Here is a 20,533-nt window from a genome sequence, read left to right on the forward strand (position 1 = left end):
TGCTGTTCTGATACATCAAATACTGGGGGTGTGGCCAAATAATAATAATATAAGCTCTTCTGCCGTAACAAACGTTATGGGGGCGTGCCCAATATGTTAATATTTATGAGTCTGGTTATAATACGGCAAATTTTAAAGGAAATATACAAGCGCCATAAATCTAAAGAAGCTATGTTTATTATTTTAAAAATGTTTTGTGTATTTATTTATTTTTTCGCTGTGTCTCAGGAGGTTCCTGACCGAACAAAGGGTTTGTTATCACAATCAGGTCCGGTTTAAACGCTCGCGTAAACACGCTTCTTCTGCATCGCGTCGCGTCTCGCTCGCGCTCTCTCAGCGGAGACGCTTCTATCGCGGACACGTCAGAGATCACCACGCATTTAGCGTGTCCAGTCAGAGACCCCTCTGCCCTACTTTCATTCCCGATGCTGGAGGAGGATGAGGAGGCAAATCCCAGAATGTGCTCGCAGATGGATGCAGCTGTTGTTGTAGTTCCGCGGATCGTGCGTGCGCGTAACGTGAGTGAATCGTGAATCAATCGATAGATAGACAGATAGATAGATAGATATTATTCATCCCATGAGGGACATCGGAGAACGGGTTTGGAAGGACTTTTAAGCACCAGAGGAGAGAAGGGGGTCCACTCAGTGCCGACCGGAGCATGATGGACCCCCTGGCCGACATTCGCGCGTCTCATGCGGAGCGCAGCAGCAGAGGAGCCGCCGGTGGAGATTCAGCGGACGAGCAGACACGCGGCTGCGGGAGAGACGCTGCGTTGGGCGGCAGCGACAGTCTGAGCAGCTTCGCCAACATGGAAGACTCGCTGGAGGAGAAACTCAAAGGTCTGGCGTTCAAGAAACAGATCTCGTACAGGTAAAAATGCTTTCGTGTTCCACACTGCGTTTATTCCTCCACCATATGGAGCGGTGGAACGTGTCAGATGGTTTGTTTGTGTGCCTTACTGAACAATGCAAATCCCATTTGTTGTGCAAATCAACACACACCCACCTAAATTACAGAATATTATAATACACATCGTGCCAGGATGTCCCGTGAAAGGAGATTTCGTTTATTTTCACGCAAACAGCAATGGCATTAGGGCTAGTGTTGTTAAATGTATTGCATTATGTGAAAAACATTTCATATCTTTATGTTGTCGTTTGGCCTGCTATTGATTTGCAAGCAGGATTCAGCTGTTTTCCTTTTGCAACCCTTGGGGAATCAGACAGGCACTTGTACTGAATTGTTTAATTGACATTTGACCAATTAATATGACACGAACAGAGCGATGCATGGCTGTATAATAATGAATTAGACTTCATCTGCCATAGAGAGACCTATTCCCACATGTCAGGGTCATAAACGGCACGCTTTGCCATATTAAAGGTCATTTCAGCACTACAGTAATGATACACAGTATTCACAATAATCTCTGGTGCACCCATATAAACTAAAGCTATTGATGAGTTTGCTTGTGCAATGGGGCTCAACCTTAAAACTGTCCTAGACATGTTGAAAACATCTAAAGCTTGCTTTTTTGGATGCATTGATCCTGTCGTTCATTCCAGATCGATGTAAGAATTGAGGCATCCTGACCACACTGATTTCATGAGGTCACTTGAGAAAACTTGCTACTGTTTATCTCTTCTCAGAGACCCCTAATTTGACCTCCCCCTCCTCCATCTTCCACCTGTCCTCGGAGGAGGGTCACTAGCACCCTTACTGCTCCATCAGAGTCTAAAGGTCAATCCTCCTCCGAGCAGATCAATCCTCCGCTCACAATTAAGCCCAGTCTATGAAGAAATGATCAAAGGTGTCCTCTCTTTTAAAGGAGCGATCTGTATCCATCTCCAGTTCAGATAAGACGTCAGTAAGTCCCATGAAACAAACAAACACAAGACAGCATGGCCTAAAATGCAAAGCATCTTAGATAAAATTTCGGCTTTTTAAAGCAAAGCATCTAAAAATGGAAGCTTTGAAGTTTGCCAAGTTTGAAGTTTGACAAAAACAGGCACTGTTCCAAAATCTAGTGAGCTGCCTTTGGGTTTACTGTCTGCATAGGCATCATCTTAACTGTAATGAAACCTTATAAGTGATTGATTCGGAGCGCTCTGTATAACTAGCATTCTTCAAATGAAATGCACAGGATTTCCACGATACTCAAATACTACAAAATATATGCACCCACAAATATTGGGTAACATAGTGTATATATATATTTGTTTGTGTGTGTGTATATCCAAAATAACAGTTTTTGTTCACGTGTGTGTGATCTGTATATTTATTATGTATATATAAATACACAACCATGCATGTATATATTTAAGAAAAATATGTTATGTTTATATTATAAGAATATAAATATATACATGTAAATACACATAAATATTTTCAAAATATATTCTGTATGTGTGTGTGTATTTATGTATGCATTATATATATATATATAATAATTATTATTATTAATATTATTATTATATATTATATTAAATTATATATTGAATATATAATATATTGATTTATTTTATTTTATATTGTATTATATTATATATTGAATATATAATATATTGAATTTAATTGTATGAATTTAATATAAACAGTATAAATATTTTAATATAAATATCAAGTGCACATAAAAATATATTAGCATCCACAAATGAAATGCGAAGAAAAGTGAATTCACAGTTGATTTCAGTGTGATTTTAATTCATTTCTATGATAATCAAGTGCACATAAAAATATATTAGCATCCATAAATGTTGGGTAAAATAGTATATTATTATTTTATTTATATATATATATTAAGAATTGAATGATTTTTTTGGCAACATATTTGTAGCATGTTTATCATCTCTCATCTCATTTCTCTCACTTCATCCATTATCTTTTTCACTGAGCTTGTCGTAAAACATAGTTCTGTTCCAAAAATCTTTTAACGCAGATCTTATAACACAGCACAATCAGACAGCATAGTAAACATGCTGCTACCTTTTGGAACAGGCTTCTTGTCAGAAGCGTATCTGATGTCCTAAAATGCTGCCTAGGTAGGCAGCTCACTAGGTTTTGGAACAGAGCCACCGTGTTCTTCTTCATACTCTCCTGAAATATAGCACTTATATCAGTTTTTTGTTATCTAGTGAATCATGTTCGGCTCATAAAGAGGCTCTTGTGTCTGCTCTCTCTCTCTCCAGGACGCTCTAGGAGTGCAGCAGCAGACAGTGGAACAAAAAAGAACTCATGCATTTTTAAGTGTCCCGATCACAGCCTCGATTGTAGATTTATACATGCTTGACACATTTTCACTCCGCCAGGCTGCGAGTCGGCCTGCAAAAAACTTTTGTTTGCTAAGCTTCTGCAAATGGTGGATGGCGACTCCATTAACAATGCTAAATGGATCGACCAATCATTATCAAGTGTTTCGAGAAGTCATTTACATCTGAAATGTAATGAAAAAGTATATTCATTGAGGAAAATAATGTGTTTTCAATTGAATTTGAATAACTGGTTATATGGCAGGTGGATAGAGGGGGCGGGGCTGTAAAGTGCAAGGGTTTGGTGATGTCATCAGAGCAAGAAATTTGTTTTAGAAGCAGAACAAATCACATTTTGATGAAGTATTCAAAACATTTTTTCTCATAATAACATGCAATCACGCGTAATTAGACTAGGGTTAGTTTGTTCATGCATTTTAAATCCAGAACATTCAGTCATCACAAAAAGGAAGCATATTACCAGGAAGTGATGCGTTGTGCCGCCAGTGGAGCTGCAGAATAGATGGGAATGGGTTTAATATTTGATCGTGTACAAGTGTTGTGTTTTATCAGTGAAACTTTAATAAGGGCCCTGGTGCATTTAGTCATCTGTCAAGTTGTGCCAGTCCTGCTCCAGTTTGGCACTTTGCTTTGTGCGTTTGGCTGAAGACCGTAGACGCTGCGCCCAATTAGGACGTACCCTTCACAGTCAGTTTAGCACGCTCTGTTATTTTTTTATAATTCTCATTTCTAGCTGGCATTGATTCAGGATGTGCAATGGCTGCCACACCTTCTGTAAACGTTGTTGATGCGCAAGAGAGACTGTGTGTAAATACTGTAAATCAAGAACGAGGTGTTTGTGTAGTCGTTCCATCAGTGACTAAATGTGCACATACCTTTTTTGGACCGGCGATCGGCCTTTTGTAAGTTGCGCCTCATTGGCCAGAGTCCAGCTGACGTGTTTAATCACGCAACGGTATGTGTATGTGCGTAAAACAGTGTCTCATTTCCTGCAAAACCCGGGAGCACTCCTGATTTTACATAAATGGTCATAATCTCTCCTGAAGATGGCTGTGCGTAAAGCGGATGGCTTAAGTCTTTTTGCTTTTTTTTTCGCAGTGGCAGGGGTTTGTTTTGCAGTCTTAGGAGATGCATTAAAGGATGGGACTTTTGAAGCTTTTCCTTATTAGGTATATGAATGTAAGAGGCTTTTCCTCGGCTGTTCTGTTCGGTGAAGCATCCGAGCTGCACCTCATCAGGGTTCGAAGCAGAAATTTAGTCCCAGGCTTTTGTTTTGTAGTAGGCCCGAACTGCATTTCCACTGATTTAAGAGCCAAAATGATGGCTTGAATGACATTTTATGCCCATAAATGAATGTAGTACATGTTTAGTTTGTTTGTTTGAGGACGTTGTATCATGCAGTTTCCATTCATTTTCCTACAAGTGGTCTGTCTCTGCTGTCTCCTGTCGTTCCTCTGCGTGACTCAGTCCTGCACCTGCAGTTCTGGCAGAGGAGCACCTGCAGACAGCCACCACACTGGAGGTGTGAGAGACTTCATCTCCCCTCCGTCTCTTCATCCGTCCTCCTCCACTTCAGCAGGGGGTTAACACTGTCTCACCGCTCTAATTCTCTCTGACACTGATGGCTCAAACAGACTCGCTGGTCTTTTATAAAACATGCTACAGCAGCTGCCGTCAATGTGTTTTGGTGGAGCATCAAACGAGAGAACGAAATGTGGTTTTAGCTGTCGTAGGCGTCATTTGTATGTACAGGCTTTGGTTTGTTGCGTCACTTACCCATTGTGTTAATAATTGTGTCTCTTAGGGTGTATTCACACCAGGAAAGTCCACTAGTTCATTTGCTTTGATCCAGACCAAATACAATGTTGATTTTTGTGTGTGTGTGTGTGTGGTTCGCTTTCATGCTGTCCTTTTTGCAATTGAACCAGAAACTGTAAACAAAACCACACGTGTGCTTGAGGTCATCCATTCATTGGTTCATCCATTCAACCATACCAGAGTTTGTTTGGAAGTGGACCGAGATCACATCTTCAGCTGGGTCTCGGTACGGTTGTTTGGTCTGCACTCGAGTGCGATTGCTGTATTCACACCTGCCTAAAAGATCCACACCAAGAGCAGAAACGAATTTGAGTTTGATTCAATCGAGCCAAACAAGACAGGCGTGAATACACCCTTAGAAGTTTTAATGCACTTGAACTTATTTAACTTGTGTGACCATCTTTTAAGCGTATATAGGACAAGTGTTCTTAGCCTAACAAGATGTTATTAGTTATATTGTTAGTATTTTTACATCAGAAGATTGAAAATAAACATTTTCAGAAAAAAAAAATTGTTGGATTTAGATGCAGCAAATAATGTTATTGCATGTGATATTGCATACAAATAATGTTAATGCATCTAGATGCAACAAATAATGCTACTGAATTTAGAGGAAAAAAAGTTATTGAATTTAGATGCGTAAAATGTTATTGCATTTAGACTCAGTAACAATGTTATTGCATTGAGATGCAATGAAAAATTTTATTGCATATAGATGCATTTTTTACATTTAGGTGCCAAAAATGTTTTTGCATTTTGATGCAGAGTACCATTTCATTGGCATGAATCAAATTAATTGTGTGCAGTATTATAAAGGATAGAAGAATGTATGGTTTGATTGAATTTAATTTTAATTTAATTCGTTTTAACATAGATGAAGGACAGAAATTGCAAGTGGACACAGGTCTGTAATTTCTGTTAGTGTTTCAGGCGTTTTTGTTCAATCAGTCAGTAGAGAAATCAATATTTATATTTTATCTAAGACCAGAAATCTCTAAACAATTTTGCACATTTGTTTTGATTTTAGGGGAAACTCCAGACCTCAGTGTAATGAATGTAAACATGGTGAACGTGTTAAATGGAGAGAGGACATGGTGTCTCCGTACTGCATATATACAGGCTGTACTGGGATTACTGGGTGGCTTTTTTAGCCGATGATGTGACAGGACTGAGTTTTATTCATGATCTGAATCCTGACGCTGAGTAATTTTACTGATTGCCGGAGCAGTAATGTTGGTGTGTAATCCTACCTGCTGAACCATTTTTATTCATTCATGTTAATGCCATATTAGAGGATTTCATCCTCTCGTGCTTGCTACTGTTAGTTACATCAGGTGCATGGAAATGTCCACTGGGTGCTTGCTAACCTGGTTTGGTCTTTTTGATCTAAGGTAGGTGGTTTGACCAAAATCTTACATTACAATATGAATCATTTTACATCATGGATAAGAAATTAATTCTTTTATTCAGCAAGGACACATTAAAGTCACATTGAAGACATTTACGATGTTAAATATTTATATTTCAAAGAAATGGTTTTGAACTATTAATCAAACCATCCTGAAAAAATGTATTAACTGTTTTCAACACTGATAATGTTACTTGAACAGCAAATCAGCATATTAGAATGATTTCTGAAGGATCATGTGACACTGAAGACTGGAGTAATGGTGCTGAAAATTCAGCTTTGACAAAGGAATGAATTATATTTTAAAATGTATTACAGTAAAAAGTGGTTATTTTAAATTGTAAAATTATTTCACAATATTGCCTTTTTTACTGTGTTTTTGATCAAATATATGCAGTCTTGGTGAGCAGAAGACTTGTTTTAAAAACATTATAAACATATATAAAAAAAAACAGTAAAAATATTAAACAAAAATGTTAATGCTTGATTTTGTTTAAAAAATGGATGCCTGTATACATTTCAGTGGAAGAAAAAAATATAAATACATTTATTTCTTGCAATTGTGGCTTATGTCATAACTTGTAATTTTGTATCTCATAATTGCAACTTTTTTTCACAATTGTGACTTTTTTTCCTCCCACAATTGCAACGTTTTCATATTTTAAACTCTCTCACAATGATCTGTTTTATCTTTTAATAAGTAATTAATAATGAATTCAGTTTTCTTTCTTGTTTTTATTTTTCAATTTTTTTTTTATTGGTTTCAAGTTAAAATATCGTAATGCGGTTCTGCCTCTGATGGAAGCAATAAATGAAAAGTTGCAGAAGAGATCTGAAGTTTATCTTGTATTTCTCAGGTTGGATGAGGTTGTAAACGTGCAGCTCATTTGCATCCGCTCTGTGCACACATTATCTTTGCAGCACAGGTCTCTGGTTCTGTCTCTCTCCTGGTCTCTTTCTCTGTGTAATGCGCGCACTAATTATAGTTCGCTTCTACCTCTCTCCAGCTGTGGTCTGGGAGGTTGTGTGTGTGTGTGGATGGGTTCAGCCCTTTATACACTGATAGCACAGGGTTACAGCAGCCCAGGCCTCATTTAGCAAATGATTAATTCAATTAGGCAGCCAGGACCTCAGGTGGAAACCTGGAGGCCCCTCACGTCCCTGAAGCCCTGTGAGAGGCGGAAGGGAGGAGATCTGGTCCGCTTTTACCACACTAATGGAGGATTCGGGGTCTTGACACACATTAGCGTTGCATTCAGACCACTGTTTTCAACACACAACACAACATTTACCTGATCATTACCAGCAGAGCCATCTGCCAGCGTCACTCTGTGTTCAGAGGCTTTTTGGGACGTGCAGGGATTGAGTGGAGCATTTGAGCAGCACAGGTCACAGATAACAACTGCATATTGTATTAAAGAAAACTCATTGAGCTGCAGGTCATGAATGGCTTTATTTGACATGAATGTAGATGTTTATTTACATTACTAGAGAAACTTGTGATGTCAAATATATCAATCCAGTCACAGAGTAGAGATTAATCGCTCATAACTGACTAGTTGATTGAGTTTTTCTAGATTATTTAGATTTTTTTTCTTGTTTTTAGGTTTAGCACTAGTTCTAGGTTTAGCAGCAGTGTTTTATTTATCATTTTGAGCTTTAGCTGTGAGACACTTTACATGATAAAAACGCTCTCGGAAATGTTGCATCTTTGAATTCAGTTTAAAATTGTAAAATTCTAAATTCAACTGCCATTCTTTAAATTTAGATCCTTTTTTTGACGTTATTTTTTTCTTTCTTTTGGGTAATAAATGTGTTTTTTGACAATGGTGATAGGTGTTTATTTGCATTTCATGTTTCTTAGGATGTCAAGGGTTAATTTTCAATTCAAAAGTTGTGGTTTTGGACATCAGTCACATAATAGAGATGGATCAGGAGAGTTGATTAATTGACAACAAAATACTAGTATATTAAGATTTTAAGTTAATTCTCCCCCCCTAAAAACCTGGAGCTTTATATAGTCAGCTTCAAGAATTTAATTTTAGATTAACTAGCACTAAACTTCATATAAACAGAGCAAGCTGTGGTTGATCATTTTAACTGTTAATCTGCGTTCACTTCCTTACTAAGTGGCCTCTTGTCCAGAACAATCTGCAAAGTATATCAGACTGATCAGGTTGTAGTTAAAAGTCATCTTGAGTTTAAGACACCTTGTAGGGATTGTCATTTGAAAATACAGTAACTAAACCTGTTCTTTTGGAGAGGTTAGTATGAAGTGGACTTCTGGGACTGAGTGGTTTCGGTGTGCGGTCTGCCGGAGTCCATCTCAGCCCTGAGCTTTGCTCTTGATGGCGGGGATATTTTCAGCAGATGGATGGGTCAGATAGTGCTTCCGATGCCTCCCCCGCACCCTGCACCAAACGCTGAGGTTAATTATGGAGGTGTCAGCAGCCAAAGGAGGAGAACAGAGAGAAGAAAGAGCGAGAGGAGGTTTATGTACAGGCAGGAGTGGGATCCATCCCTCCCACATACTGTACTCTCCCAATGATGCTCTTAATCTCACACACACACTCACACAAAAGCATCACCGTCACAGTTCTATGTAATTATACAGTCCGATCCCACACGCTCCCACTCGCGGAGCCCCAGAGTGTGCACGACGCAGAACTGTCACGGTAACATATATGTATAACGTGAGAGAACATTGCATGCAGTGCACAGCATTCAAACACCTCCTCCGGCAACAAGTTATATGTGCATTATGTATTACGACAGGGTAATATATTATATTTACATTGACAAATATGATTAATATTTATGTGCTTTATTGGGGCAGTGTCTTGGAAACATCATTAGTAAAAATGAGAAATGTATTTTTGATTCAGAATCAGTTCAAACTTTCAATTTAAATTAATCAGTTTAATTATTTGTTTGGATGGTCACTCAAAAATTTTCATAGAAGTGTTATGTGGCCTTTTTCATGCATTCTTTTTTTTTTTTAATATTCTAAAAATATTATATTAGAAAAAATATATAATTTGTAAGTTTATATTTGTGCATTTAAATGCAAATAATAAAATTAGCTAATTTGAAAAGCATGTTTCCGAGCTAGATTTTGACTGTATTTTAGTTCTTGCATTAAACATTTTGAATCTAATTAGATACAGTGGCTTTTCACTTGCAATAATGGCTATTTCAGAGCAAATTCATAATTATCAAGAAGATACATTTATATTTATGCATTTGGTTGATGTTTTTATCCAGAGCGATTTGCATTGCATTCATATGCTCATGGATTTTCGGGGAATTTAACCCATGACCTTGTTATGCTAGAACCAGTTACTGTCTGAATGACAGAAATGCAAAGCTATATATTGTAATGTATATATTGGATATCATCAAAGTATTAAGAATATTTTTTTAGCTATATCGCTCAGCCATACTGTTGTATGTGGTGTTGTTGTTGCTAAACTCTTAGGGGCTGACCTGACTTGGTTTCCTGTCATTGTTGTTGGCCAAAAGACAGACTCTGTGTGTGTGTGTGTGTGTGTGTGTGTGTGTGTGTGTGTGTGTTTGTCAGGTCACAGACAGTCAAGGGAAGGACACAGAAACTGCAGGGGGTCTGGACCTCTCCCTCAAAACACCGGGAAATGTGTCACAGCTGTTTCTGTAGCGCCGCAAAGCAATTGAAAGAACAAATTTTACATGCAAGAGCAAACTGAGCACATAACGCCGCATTATTGTGTCTTATATTAAATGTTAGCAGAGGAGAAATCACTGTTATTTACAGCGTTAATAAAGTTCTGCTGTCCGTACGGTTTACCCGGAAGGATTTACTTTGATGTAAGATGTTTTGCTTTAAAAGATAATGAATCCATTTATCAGCAGAAACTATTTGTGTTTAAGACAAGCATCGCTAAAGCTATTGCTCACATGTGATTTGAACACATGTTAACCGTAAGAATTAGACATTTGGTACACTGTTTATGCTGCAGACACAAATGATACCTCAAGTTGTGCTGTTTATTGAATGTTCTGTAACTTTTATAACTGATCAGATGATAATCAAGCTAAAAAGTGCCATAGAATTACACTGGAGGAGGGAACCAAGCCAGTATCTAGAGAACAGACTTGTGGGTGAGCTGTTAAGACTGACCCAGTAAGCAACCACCCAGAACACCCTAGCAACTGCAAAGCAATAAGATAAAACCACTCAGAACAACAAAGCAACTCAAAAAATAAAACTTAACGCTGTAACAACCGCATAGCCCTGTGATAAAACCCTCTAAAAACACACTAGCAACTGCATAGCAATGTGACAAACATCCAGAACACCCTAGCAACCCCATAGCAACAAATAAAAACCACTCAGAACACTATAGCAAGGGAATAAAAACACTTTTGCCGTGCAACTTGGTACCAGAAGCATAGTGTCGCTGAGTTTTGCACAATCAAGCACCACTTAAAGGGGTCATGAACTGAGTAACCAAAATATACATATAAGAGGTCATTGTACTATTAAAAACATGCTGTGAGTTTCAGAACTCAAAACTTTCTTGTTAGTCTAAAAACAGCTTATATTGAAGCCAGTCTGCTAAAATGACAGCTTGTGGAATGTACGACTCTATGATGTAATAGTGTGACTAAACACCACCTCCGCAGAAAAGATCAGCGCCTGCTTTTACATCACTGCCTGTTTGGCCCCGCCCACCGATTCACGCATACAGTGTAAATGAGAGAGGCGAACACACAGGTCTGCGTAGAAACCAAATGATTCGCCTTCCTTCTTACACCAATAAACTGTCTTTGCATCGCCTTCCTTCTGATCCCAATGGCAGGAAAGGATGGATGAACTTTATTTTCAATGAAGATCAAGACCTATTGAATCTGACAGTAATGTTGCAACACACAAGTGTGAGTAACTGTTTTTATTATGTGATCACTATTGCTTTGTCTGTTTAACAGATCGTTTGATATGAGTTTTTATGTGGTTTTAACCTAAATCAGCTGTGAAGGACATAGACTGTCAAACACACACAACTATTATCCAATCATAGCAGTCAGCGTTTACTTCAGAGTCATAGACCACGCCTATTCAAACAAAGCGCTCTGATGAGGGGGTTGATAACAGGACAGAAAATAGCATATTTTTTAATGTAAAAATCTTGATAACATTATAAGTGGACCTCGGATAACAGTACAAAATAAGAAACAGATGCAGTTCATGACCCCTTTAATATTTTCTTCAGAAAATGTACAAAAATCTAGTTCACTTCTATATCTCCAGTCAACTGAGTGACTGAATTGCTTTGGTTCTTAATCTCTTTTTTTTTAAGAAATCACCTTTTTCTTTTGCTTTCTTGAGTCTTTCAGTGAGCTGAAGGAATGTACAATGTGTGGCAGGAAGCTGGTGTCGCTACGCATGAGGATCTTTAACAGGAGAAAGTGTCAGAACGCAGGAGAGGCTGAAATGAACCGAGCGAGAGGCGATTACCCAGGAGCACTTGGATCCGCGTGAACGGCGCTCGCCAAAGCCAGACCGCCCACGGTCCCTGCACCCGCTGCTCTGCAAAAATCACTCTCTTAATCAGTATTTTTGTCTTGTTTTCCTGTCAAAATATCCAAACGCTCTTAAAAATACTTGAGAAGCAAAATTGCATAAAATAATCAGATGAAGGAGGAAGACCTGAGTAGGAGAGGGATGAATGTAGGACAAAGGGATGGAGGGGGGGAGTGTGGTGAAGGACGAGGTGCATGTGGCCCACAGCAGCTGAAGTTTGACCCTGACAGAGAAGGGTATGGAAAGAAAGGGAAGGGGAGAGAAAGAAAGAAAGAAAGAAAGAAGAGACAAATATGGAGTGAGAGTTAAGGAGGAAGGTGAGAGGCCTGTACACCTGAGATGATCTTGAGAAAGATCATTCGGAACTGTTCTTTGATAACGTGCCCTATGTATTTGGTAGAGGAAGAAAAGAGGGACCGAGGGAAGGATTGAGGAACAGATTGTCACATCGCCATGAGGAAAGGACACACACGATGGAAGGCAGAGCAGAGAGAGGACGGACAGAACGACATATGAGGGATGACAGTCATTAGCGGACTGTGGAGGGAAAGTGTGTGTCGCAGCATGAGTCTGGGTGGTGATGGATATAAATATCTGAGCGCTGTTGTTTGGGGAGTTGAAGCGGGAAAAGCCCAGGTTTCCTGTCTGACCGCTATACCAGCAGGATGGGAGTCCTGTTGCACACTTATAAGTTTTGCAGTGCTTGTTGACTTTCAGTGCATTTACTGAAATGCTATAAATGAATATGATACTACACAATGAATGCATTCGCAAACTAATGCATTTAAAGATTTAAAATGCTAGAAAGCTACTCCTTCCCAGATTGGTCAGACTGCTTGACAAATATATGCAGATACTGTACAACGCCTGCTGCCAGTGATCAGTTAGTCCGGATTTGCATAATGCATTTCCTACGCTGTTATCAGAAGGCGCTAAGTTAATTTAGCTGAAATAATAGCGAATTGCTAAAGATGTGATGATCAGTCAGTGAATCAGGCTTTCTGAGCTCTTCCATTATCAGCTCCACCGCAGATGTTATCCGGGTTTTCAAGAGCGAAGGCGATATTCCGAGAAGCAAGGCAGTAAAGTTTGTTCTGTATGTGCGAAAATGTTGTGTGAAGTACCCAGTGCAGAATTCAGTAGGGTTATTGTAGGAGACTGTGTCAGTGGAGGCCTCTAGAGAAAATTGAGACATTAAAAGATAGCTATCCTTTGTTAGTAAAACTAATGTGGTAAAAAAAAAAGTGTTTATTTTATGTCTCTTGGTCCACCGGGCCAAATGTGTCCATAGTTGAAGAAACACCCATATATAACTGGATCTGCCCACGGATATGTCCACCTACCTCTTAGTTCCATTTCTTCCCCATGATCCGGTCACAAGTGTGATGTATGTGCTGAGTTTGCGTATGTGTGTGTTTGTGTGTAGTTTTCCTGCCATTGTCAGTGGGTGTGTGTCAGGCTGCAGTGACAGAGCTCAGGGGCAAATGAGAGAAATGTGTCTCCATCCGGCACACACATGAACACATAGTCACAACAACAACATCACGGACACACACGTGCAAAAAGGGAACCGGAGGGAATTCAGCCTCGACACGTTTAAGATGAATGACTAATACTGTGACACATTTATTCAGGAAACATTAGTGCAATAGTTTAGAAACTGCATCCTTGCCTTGGGACAGAGTAAACAGCCAAAGCATTCCTAGTAGCTTGCAGGGTCTGAAAATGTTTATTTCTCTTCTGAATTTACACAGAAATCAGCGCTTTGTTTTCTCTGAGAATATTTTGAGGTTGTTGGGAACCTTTGGGGGAAAAGTTTGAGAAACTGTGAATTAGTAGATGCTTTTGTTCAAAGTGACACACTGTTTCAAGCACAATGGTGATAATTTGTTTCTTGTTGGGTTCAATCTGCAACCTTATGGATTGTTTTTTTTAGTAACAATCCCTCTAGGGATATATAATTTATGTCCCAAATCTGACACATATGGATAAGAGGACTTGTGAGACGCCTGCTTGCTGTAATTCGATAAACAGATAACAAGACGTGTGCTAAAAATGAAGTCCTGATAATATGTTTTGTGATGTTCTTATCTAGAACACTCTGTATTGCCTCTTGATATACGCTTGTGTTGTTTTGTTCGTCATATGTTATCAGGACGCTGCTGGCTTCAGATAAAAGCACGAAGATTGAATTAGCCTAATCACTGATCTGCCCGAGATTTCTCTCAGGCTCGGGGTCTCGCAGGAGCTCTGCGTACGCATTGATTTTGTTACACTTGTTACCTTTGGCACATCTTTCTCTCGCTTGTGTTTCTTCACCCCACAGTGCTGAGTCTTAGATCTTAATCTCTGGAGTGAGAGAGAGGCATGAGAAAAAGGTCCGTGTCAAGGACTTTCTACTCTGATGAGAATGAGGAGAGGAAGAAGGATTGTGCTGTGGAGCGCCAGTAGCCTTGAGGAAGTCGGTAATGGTAAGGCTCAGAGAAGCTGTCCTTCAAGTGCATGTTCGCCAGGGCCCCGCGGGCGGGAAGAGTCACAGCGAGCACACTGACCCAGTTAGAGAGCTACAAGGAGGGATTGAGCGAAGCAGAAGTGGAGAGAAAAAGGAGAGTGTGACAAGATCAGAGACTCTTCCTGCAAGCAATTCCAACAGATAGCGTCCAGATTGAACGTTTACATAAATATGAGTATATGACTAAATTCTAAGGCTGTGATGATAAATAATGCTTCCGAGTGCATCACGATTCTCTCTGGAATCTATTCTGAGCTTAGATTTTAACAGCAGATGGTGCTCTACTCTAGTTTTTATCCTCACACTCAAATGCTCATGAAGAAGAGCGCTTGTGCATTCGGTTAAGTCTGTAATTTCACCTCAGCTCCAAATGCTTTTCTGACGCCAGATTAATGTAAACACAGCCCACTGTGAACACCCTTGTAATCCACTTCAACCTTTTCGGATTTTATGAATGATTATTTTAGTTTTAAGTGTGTGTAAGGATTTGGAAACAAGCAGAGTATGGCTGTTTCTAAAGCATGCAGCGCCATCCACTGTTCAAAACTGAGCTCAGAATCGACTCGAGAAAGAATCGTGATGCATTTAGAAAATCTCAGAATCGATGCAAAATCGTTTCTCGATTCGCGATGCATCGATTTATTTTCCCAGCCCTAGTAAATTCTGAGTAATTTGCACGTAAAACAGACCTCTCTGGAATCTCTCCTCCGGATTCACAAACACTTCATAAACTTCTGATTTGATAGTTAATTTTGTGTATGTTAATGAATTCCGATCATTTGTAAATAGGGTGCTCATGCACGCTCATTCACAATTAGCATAATCTCCACCTATGAATTACAGCTACACAAATTGCGTGTCCAGGAACGCATTGGAATATTCTGGTCCCTTTCTCAGGTTTGGCACCAGTATATTTCAGGCACTCTTCTTAAAATGACCAGCTGGTGGTTTCTCCAGCTGAGATTTTTTGGTTGTTATGATTTGGAATATCCACAGCGGCAACGTATTACTAGTATCTCATTTTTAAGAATTTTACTAAATATTAAAAAAGCAGTAACCAGTAATATTGACTTCTCCATTGTTGTAGGTAGTCGGATTGTTGTATGGTTGGTCGGTATTTGTCCCGCCCCTCCTCCATTGATTGGACGGCTGGGTCAATAGTGACAGTGACGAGTGCTGCGTTTTACAGTTATCAACTCAGCTACAAAAAAGAGGGCAAGGGCAAATTAACTTGTAATTATCATGGCAGTACATCAAAATTTAAGGTCATCAGTTTGCCAAAAAGTACACAGAACTTTAACATTTCTTTAGTACCAACTAACATTTTCATGAATTCGAAAGATTACGTCAGAATAGCTTTACGAACAATTTACACAAAAATTTGTTCTACTCGTTTTTCATGAATGAGGCCCATTGTCTTCGCAATATTTGATTGACATCACTTGTGTCAAGACACAGAAGGATCATTCCCTTTCAACCTCATTTTCAAGAAATAACTTGCTGGTGTACGTCACCCACCAGGCACTACCTGAACAACATGGATCCATGACTATTAGACTTTACATAATCAGACAACTCACAAAAAGCTTTGCATCATCAGAGTGTGAGGTCATCAAATGAAGTCACATCCTGTAGAGTCATTAGATTGCGACTCGCTCAGTCTGGCCAGAGCAGAGAGCCATGCAGTCAATTACTGACGGATCTCTGGATAAAGTGTCCCTTTGTAACTGGTTGCCCATAGATTGTTTTGCATAAGGTCAACTTGGGTTACATAATGGACCTTAAAATAGCTCCAAGTGCTAGACGTGGGGCTGACCTTGTGGTTTGGTTCTCTGGGGGTAATGATGGCAGTGATGATTGTGAGAGATTCTTGTCTGTCTCTGGTGACAGGGCAGGATCTGACACCCATACACGCCTCCGGGTTCTCAGGTATCCTCCATCAGGTCTCAGCTATCTGACGGCCTGATGATCTCAGTGCTACATGGGCAGCGGGAGGGTGTGTTGGGCGTGCTCCGGCTCTATCAGGCAGCCATGTGTAACAGTGATGTCAGCCTACCTTGCACCGGTGGAAACGAGCCGTAAGTTCCGGATGCTGCTGGAGAAGAGGTAGGAAGCACCCCGGAAGTTAGGAAAGAAGGATACAGGCTGAGAAGGAGAAATGGAAGAATGATTAGGACCCGGAAGACAGTAGAGGAGAACCGAGTATGTGGGAAAGAGCGGAAGCGGAAGGTGACCTGGTACCACAAGCTTCTCGGCTACAGGTTAGTGACAGCCTAGTTTGACCAGGTGTTTCTGCAAGTCTCTTCAGCAGCAGAACTCCACTCTTTTACTTCTTTTCTTACTGAGATCAAGAGTGGGTGCTGCGGAGAGATGATATCATAGCTGTGTATGTGGGTTGACACCTGACTTAAAGCGTGGACGGAGTTTGCATCCCACACACAACTACAAAACCTAATTGGCTGAGACAATGGGAGCGGGGACAGAGATTATGATGCTGACAACAAGATTTAAGACTTAAATACACCAACGGTGGCGTGTGTTGGACTGTTGCCATGCCTACACAGGCGGGATGATATTACCGCAGGGTGTCGTGGGAGGGAGCGGCCGCTAGATTTAACACACATCCCCTGCATTCGCACTAGTAAGCCCTCTGTCCATCCCTTCATGCCGGATAAACAGGAACCCGCACGGCAAATTAATAACGGCCGATGATAAATGTCACACACATGCACATCATCCTTCTGTAGTCTCTTGGTGAAGCCAGACCTCTGTCAAAGCTGGTTTTAGTAGAACTAATTCCATTATGGCAGTCTTGCTGATTGCTCTTCCTGTCTGTTTCCACCGGCGTGTGGCGTATTCTTTATCTCAAATTGTGTGCCATTCTGCCTGTGCGGTGTGCACTCAGTTGATTACTTTCTAGTGAAATGTTCTGCTGTCTGCGACATGACACTGTGTTTACCCAGGACTGATTATGCACCCTAATGTATGGCGTCTTTAAACATTGGACATCGTTGATTGATTTGCTTAATGCCATGAAATAATATTACACAGAAATGTTACTCATTTACCTGACTGCAATGGGAAAGAGGACATGTAGGTCTCAACCTCTCTATATCAACCTGTGGATTTGATTTGATCATTTCAGTGCAATCACGTCCACAGAGAGACGTGACACTAATGATTCAGCATTCAGGATATTTTCTAACGAAAGCTTTCTTACTCAGCTCCTCAAGTTGCATGTTTCCTTTTGTCATGAATGGCCTTTTTCCGACGCATGTGTCATTAAATATCACATTTCATGCTCTTTCATTTCTTAGGGGACTCTCATTTGTTTTACTTAAGTGTAAACTTTGTCTAAGGAAAAAGACATTGTTGAGATCTATTCTGAAATCTTTGAGAAGACATGTTAAATCATTTTTGTCAGGAGAAAAATCTGAGAGCTCTTGTTTCAGAGAACCTGGTTTAGATTTTTCTTGCCTACGCATGCGTGTCATATTTGTTTATGTATATTTGTTGTCGTGTTCCTGGCATTCACCACAGTGGCATGTTTCCAACGCACATGTCATCCACCAGTGGCTCTATTTTTAGCTCAGAGGGTAAAGGTGCGTGATCCCATGGCCCCGGCTCGCTTTACAGAAGAGCTTGTAACTGGACTCTCGCTTGTGTTCTTTCTGAACGGGATAATTTTAGACGAGGATTTGAAACTTTCAGCAGGGTGTCAGGTGTACAGCCCACCATTTCCTTGTGTGTTGTTCTCTTCACCCCCTGCCTTCATTGCTTGTGTCTTGAGTGTGTGTAAAATTATACACCGAGCGTTGGGTCACTTTCAACCTTCGCTTCAAAGGGCCGGCCATATGGCGTGTGTGTTTACTGTGTTAAATACTGGAGGATCATCAGGTGGCCGCAGTTTTTGGGAAAGGAGCTTGGTTTTTCATCAAGTTTAGTTACACATTTTAATATGCACTTGGACAGCTGGAGATGCTAACATGCATGCTACATGTTTACTTTGATATATTAGTAGCCTTAGATTTTTAATGCATGTGTTAACGTACATGAGAAATGTTTTGGCCATAGTATACTATTAACCTCCTTAAAGGGGTCACAAACTGCCTCTGTTTTTAATTTGTACTCTTCTATGAGGTCCACTTATAATATTACATCATAATTCAGAAGTAATAGGCTATTTTCTGTCCTATTTTTAAACCCTCCCTCTCATCAGAACGCATTGTTTGAATAGGTGTAATGGATTGTAGACTCGGAAGTTAACACCCACTGCTTTGATTGGCTAACAGTTGTGATTTAAAATTTGCATTCCGTGAGCACCAATAGCCTTTTGGGCAATGTGCCAACTAGGGCTGTCAAAAAAAAATGTGAATTTCGAATATTCGTCGAATATAAAAGAAAAAGAAAAAAATGCAAAAACGTTGTATTCAAATTTTAGGTGTGCATTAAGGAGGCAACTTTATCAGTGGCACAAGAGATGTGATAATCCATGTAAGTGTCATTGCATTTTCAATTCAATTCAATTCAAGTTTATTTGTATAGCACTTTTTACGATACAAATCATTGCAAAGCAACGTTAAAGAAAATTAAGTTTCTACAATATTTAGGAGTAGCTTATCAATGGAGACTGTCAGTTTATGTGCATATGGCAGAAATGTTCAGGAAAATCAATAAAAGACGTAAACAAACAGACGATTAACACTATTAACAGCAATTATGCAATCAAACTTATAGCAAAATGTGGTAGTTCTGTATGTTGTTTCAGGGTTGGCATCATCTGAGGTCCTCTGAGGGGTTGGCATCATCTCTTCTCAGGTGTTCTGGATCCAGACTGGAGCTTGTGTAAATCCTCGTTACCACGGGATGTAAAACCCGTGACAAAACAGAGAAACAAATAGAGACATAATTAAAGTTAATTAAAGCCAAGTAAAATTAATTAGTTTAACCCAAGCTAAAGAATAATAATGCGCATTTGATCAGATATAACTGCAGTCCAAAATTATGAGATGCATTATTTGAATGCTTGGCCAAAGATATTTTTAATCAATATATAAACAAACAGAGAGAGTCTGACCCACCAACAAAAACAATAAGGAAATCCAATACATAGTTAGCCAAACAAAAAAAAAAAAAACCTCCTTTAGTTTTGTGGACTTTGCTATCCTAGGTACTATCAAAAGTCCAGCGTTTTGTGACCTTAGGGAGCGTGATGGATTGTAGCGTGGTAGAAGACTAGTTAGGTACGCAGGAGCTAAACCATTAAGGGCCTTATAAGTAAGTAATAATATTTTGTAATATTTTTTATGTTTTTGTTAGCCTCTCCAGTTGAAGCCACTAGATTGTAGTGTAAACACTAGTGTTGTTAATTACAAATATTCCGTAAAAAGATAACAGAGAAGATCTTGTTTACATCAAAACTGAAACCAAGCTGTTCACACAGAACACATATTTTGTGCACTTTCTAGAGGGACATCTATCACCATTGCACTCACGTCTTGCACAAAAGAAGCCGCATGTTAGAAAGCCATGTCAAATAAATACAAGTTCAACTTTGAAAAAACATATTGCAAGACTTTATGGCGGCTTTTATCCCCATCCCACCGCATCTCATGTTTTTAAGTGAAAAATTTACTCTGTGTGATTGGCTTTCGGCCCTTTGTATTAAACTATCCATACATGCTGTTTATAGTCGTTTAAGCAACTTAATTATAATTGGTTTATAAACATTATTTTAAACATTATGCACTTTTTTCACAGATAGTCATGTTATCTAATGCTTTGAATAAACCTGCATTAGTAAAAAAATACAAAAATAAAAAAATTGCTGGATGCGCCCTCTTGTGGCCTCAGGAGAGAAGCCAAAAGCTTTTCTTCACCCTAACTGAAATTGTGCATTTTAAATTTGAATATAATTCGAATTTTGATAATATTTAAGTAAAAAATTAGAATTTAGTTTTTCA

The 20,533-nt window shown here is 39.4% G+C and overlaps 1 protein-coding gene across 9 annotated transcripts in view; it reads left to right on the forward strand.

Moving 5' to 3' along the window:
- The first annotated feature begins 137 nt into the window (after positions 1–137).
- The window catches only part of dgki (diacylglycerol kinase, iota), a 43,804-nt gene continuing 23,408 nt past the window's right edge, over positions 138–20,533 (forward strand). For 5 of the 9 annotated variants that reach the window (XM_042721667.1, XM_042721670.1, XM_042721662.1 and 2 more), the window contains exon 1: positions 143–873. In XM_042721667.1, the coding sequence (XP_042577601.1) occupies positions 662–873 (212 nt within the window). In that variant the 5' untranslated portion in view covers positions 143–661. Of the gene's footprint in view, positions 874–20,533 lie in introns of all 9 variants that reach the window. The other 4 variants (XM_042721663.1, XM_042721664.1, XM_042721669.1 and 1 more) reach the window with 2 other exon arrangements.

The sequence above is a fragment of the Cyprinus carpio genome, chromosome B4, assembly GCF_018340385.1.
Source record: "Cyprinus carpio isolate SPL01 chromosome B4, ASM1834038v1, whole genome shotgun sequence".
In the NCBI taxonomy this organism is placed as follows: Eukaryota; Metazoa; Chordata; class Actinopteri; order Cypriniformes; family Cyprinidae; genus Cyprinus; species Cyprinus carpio.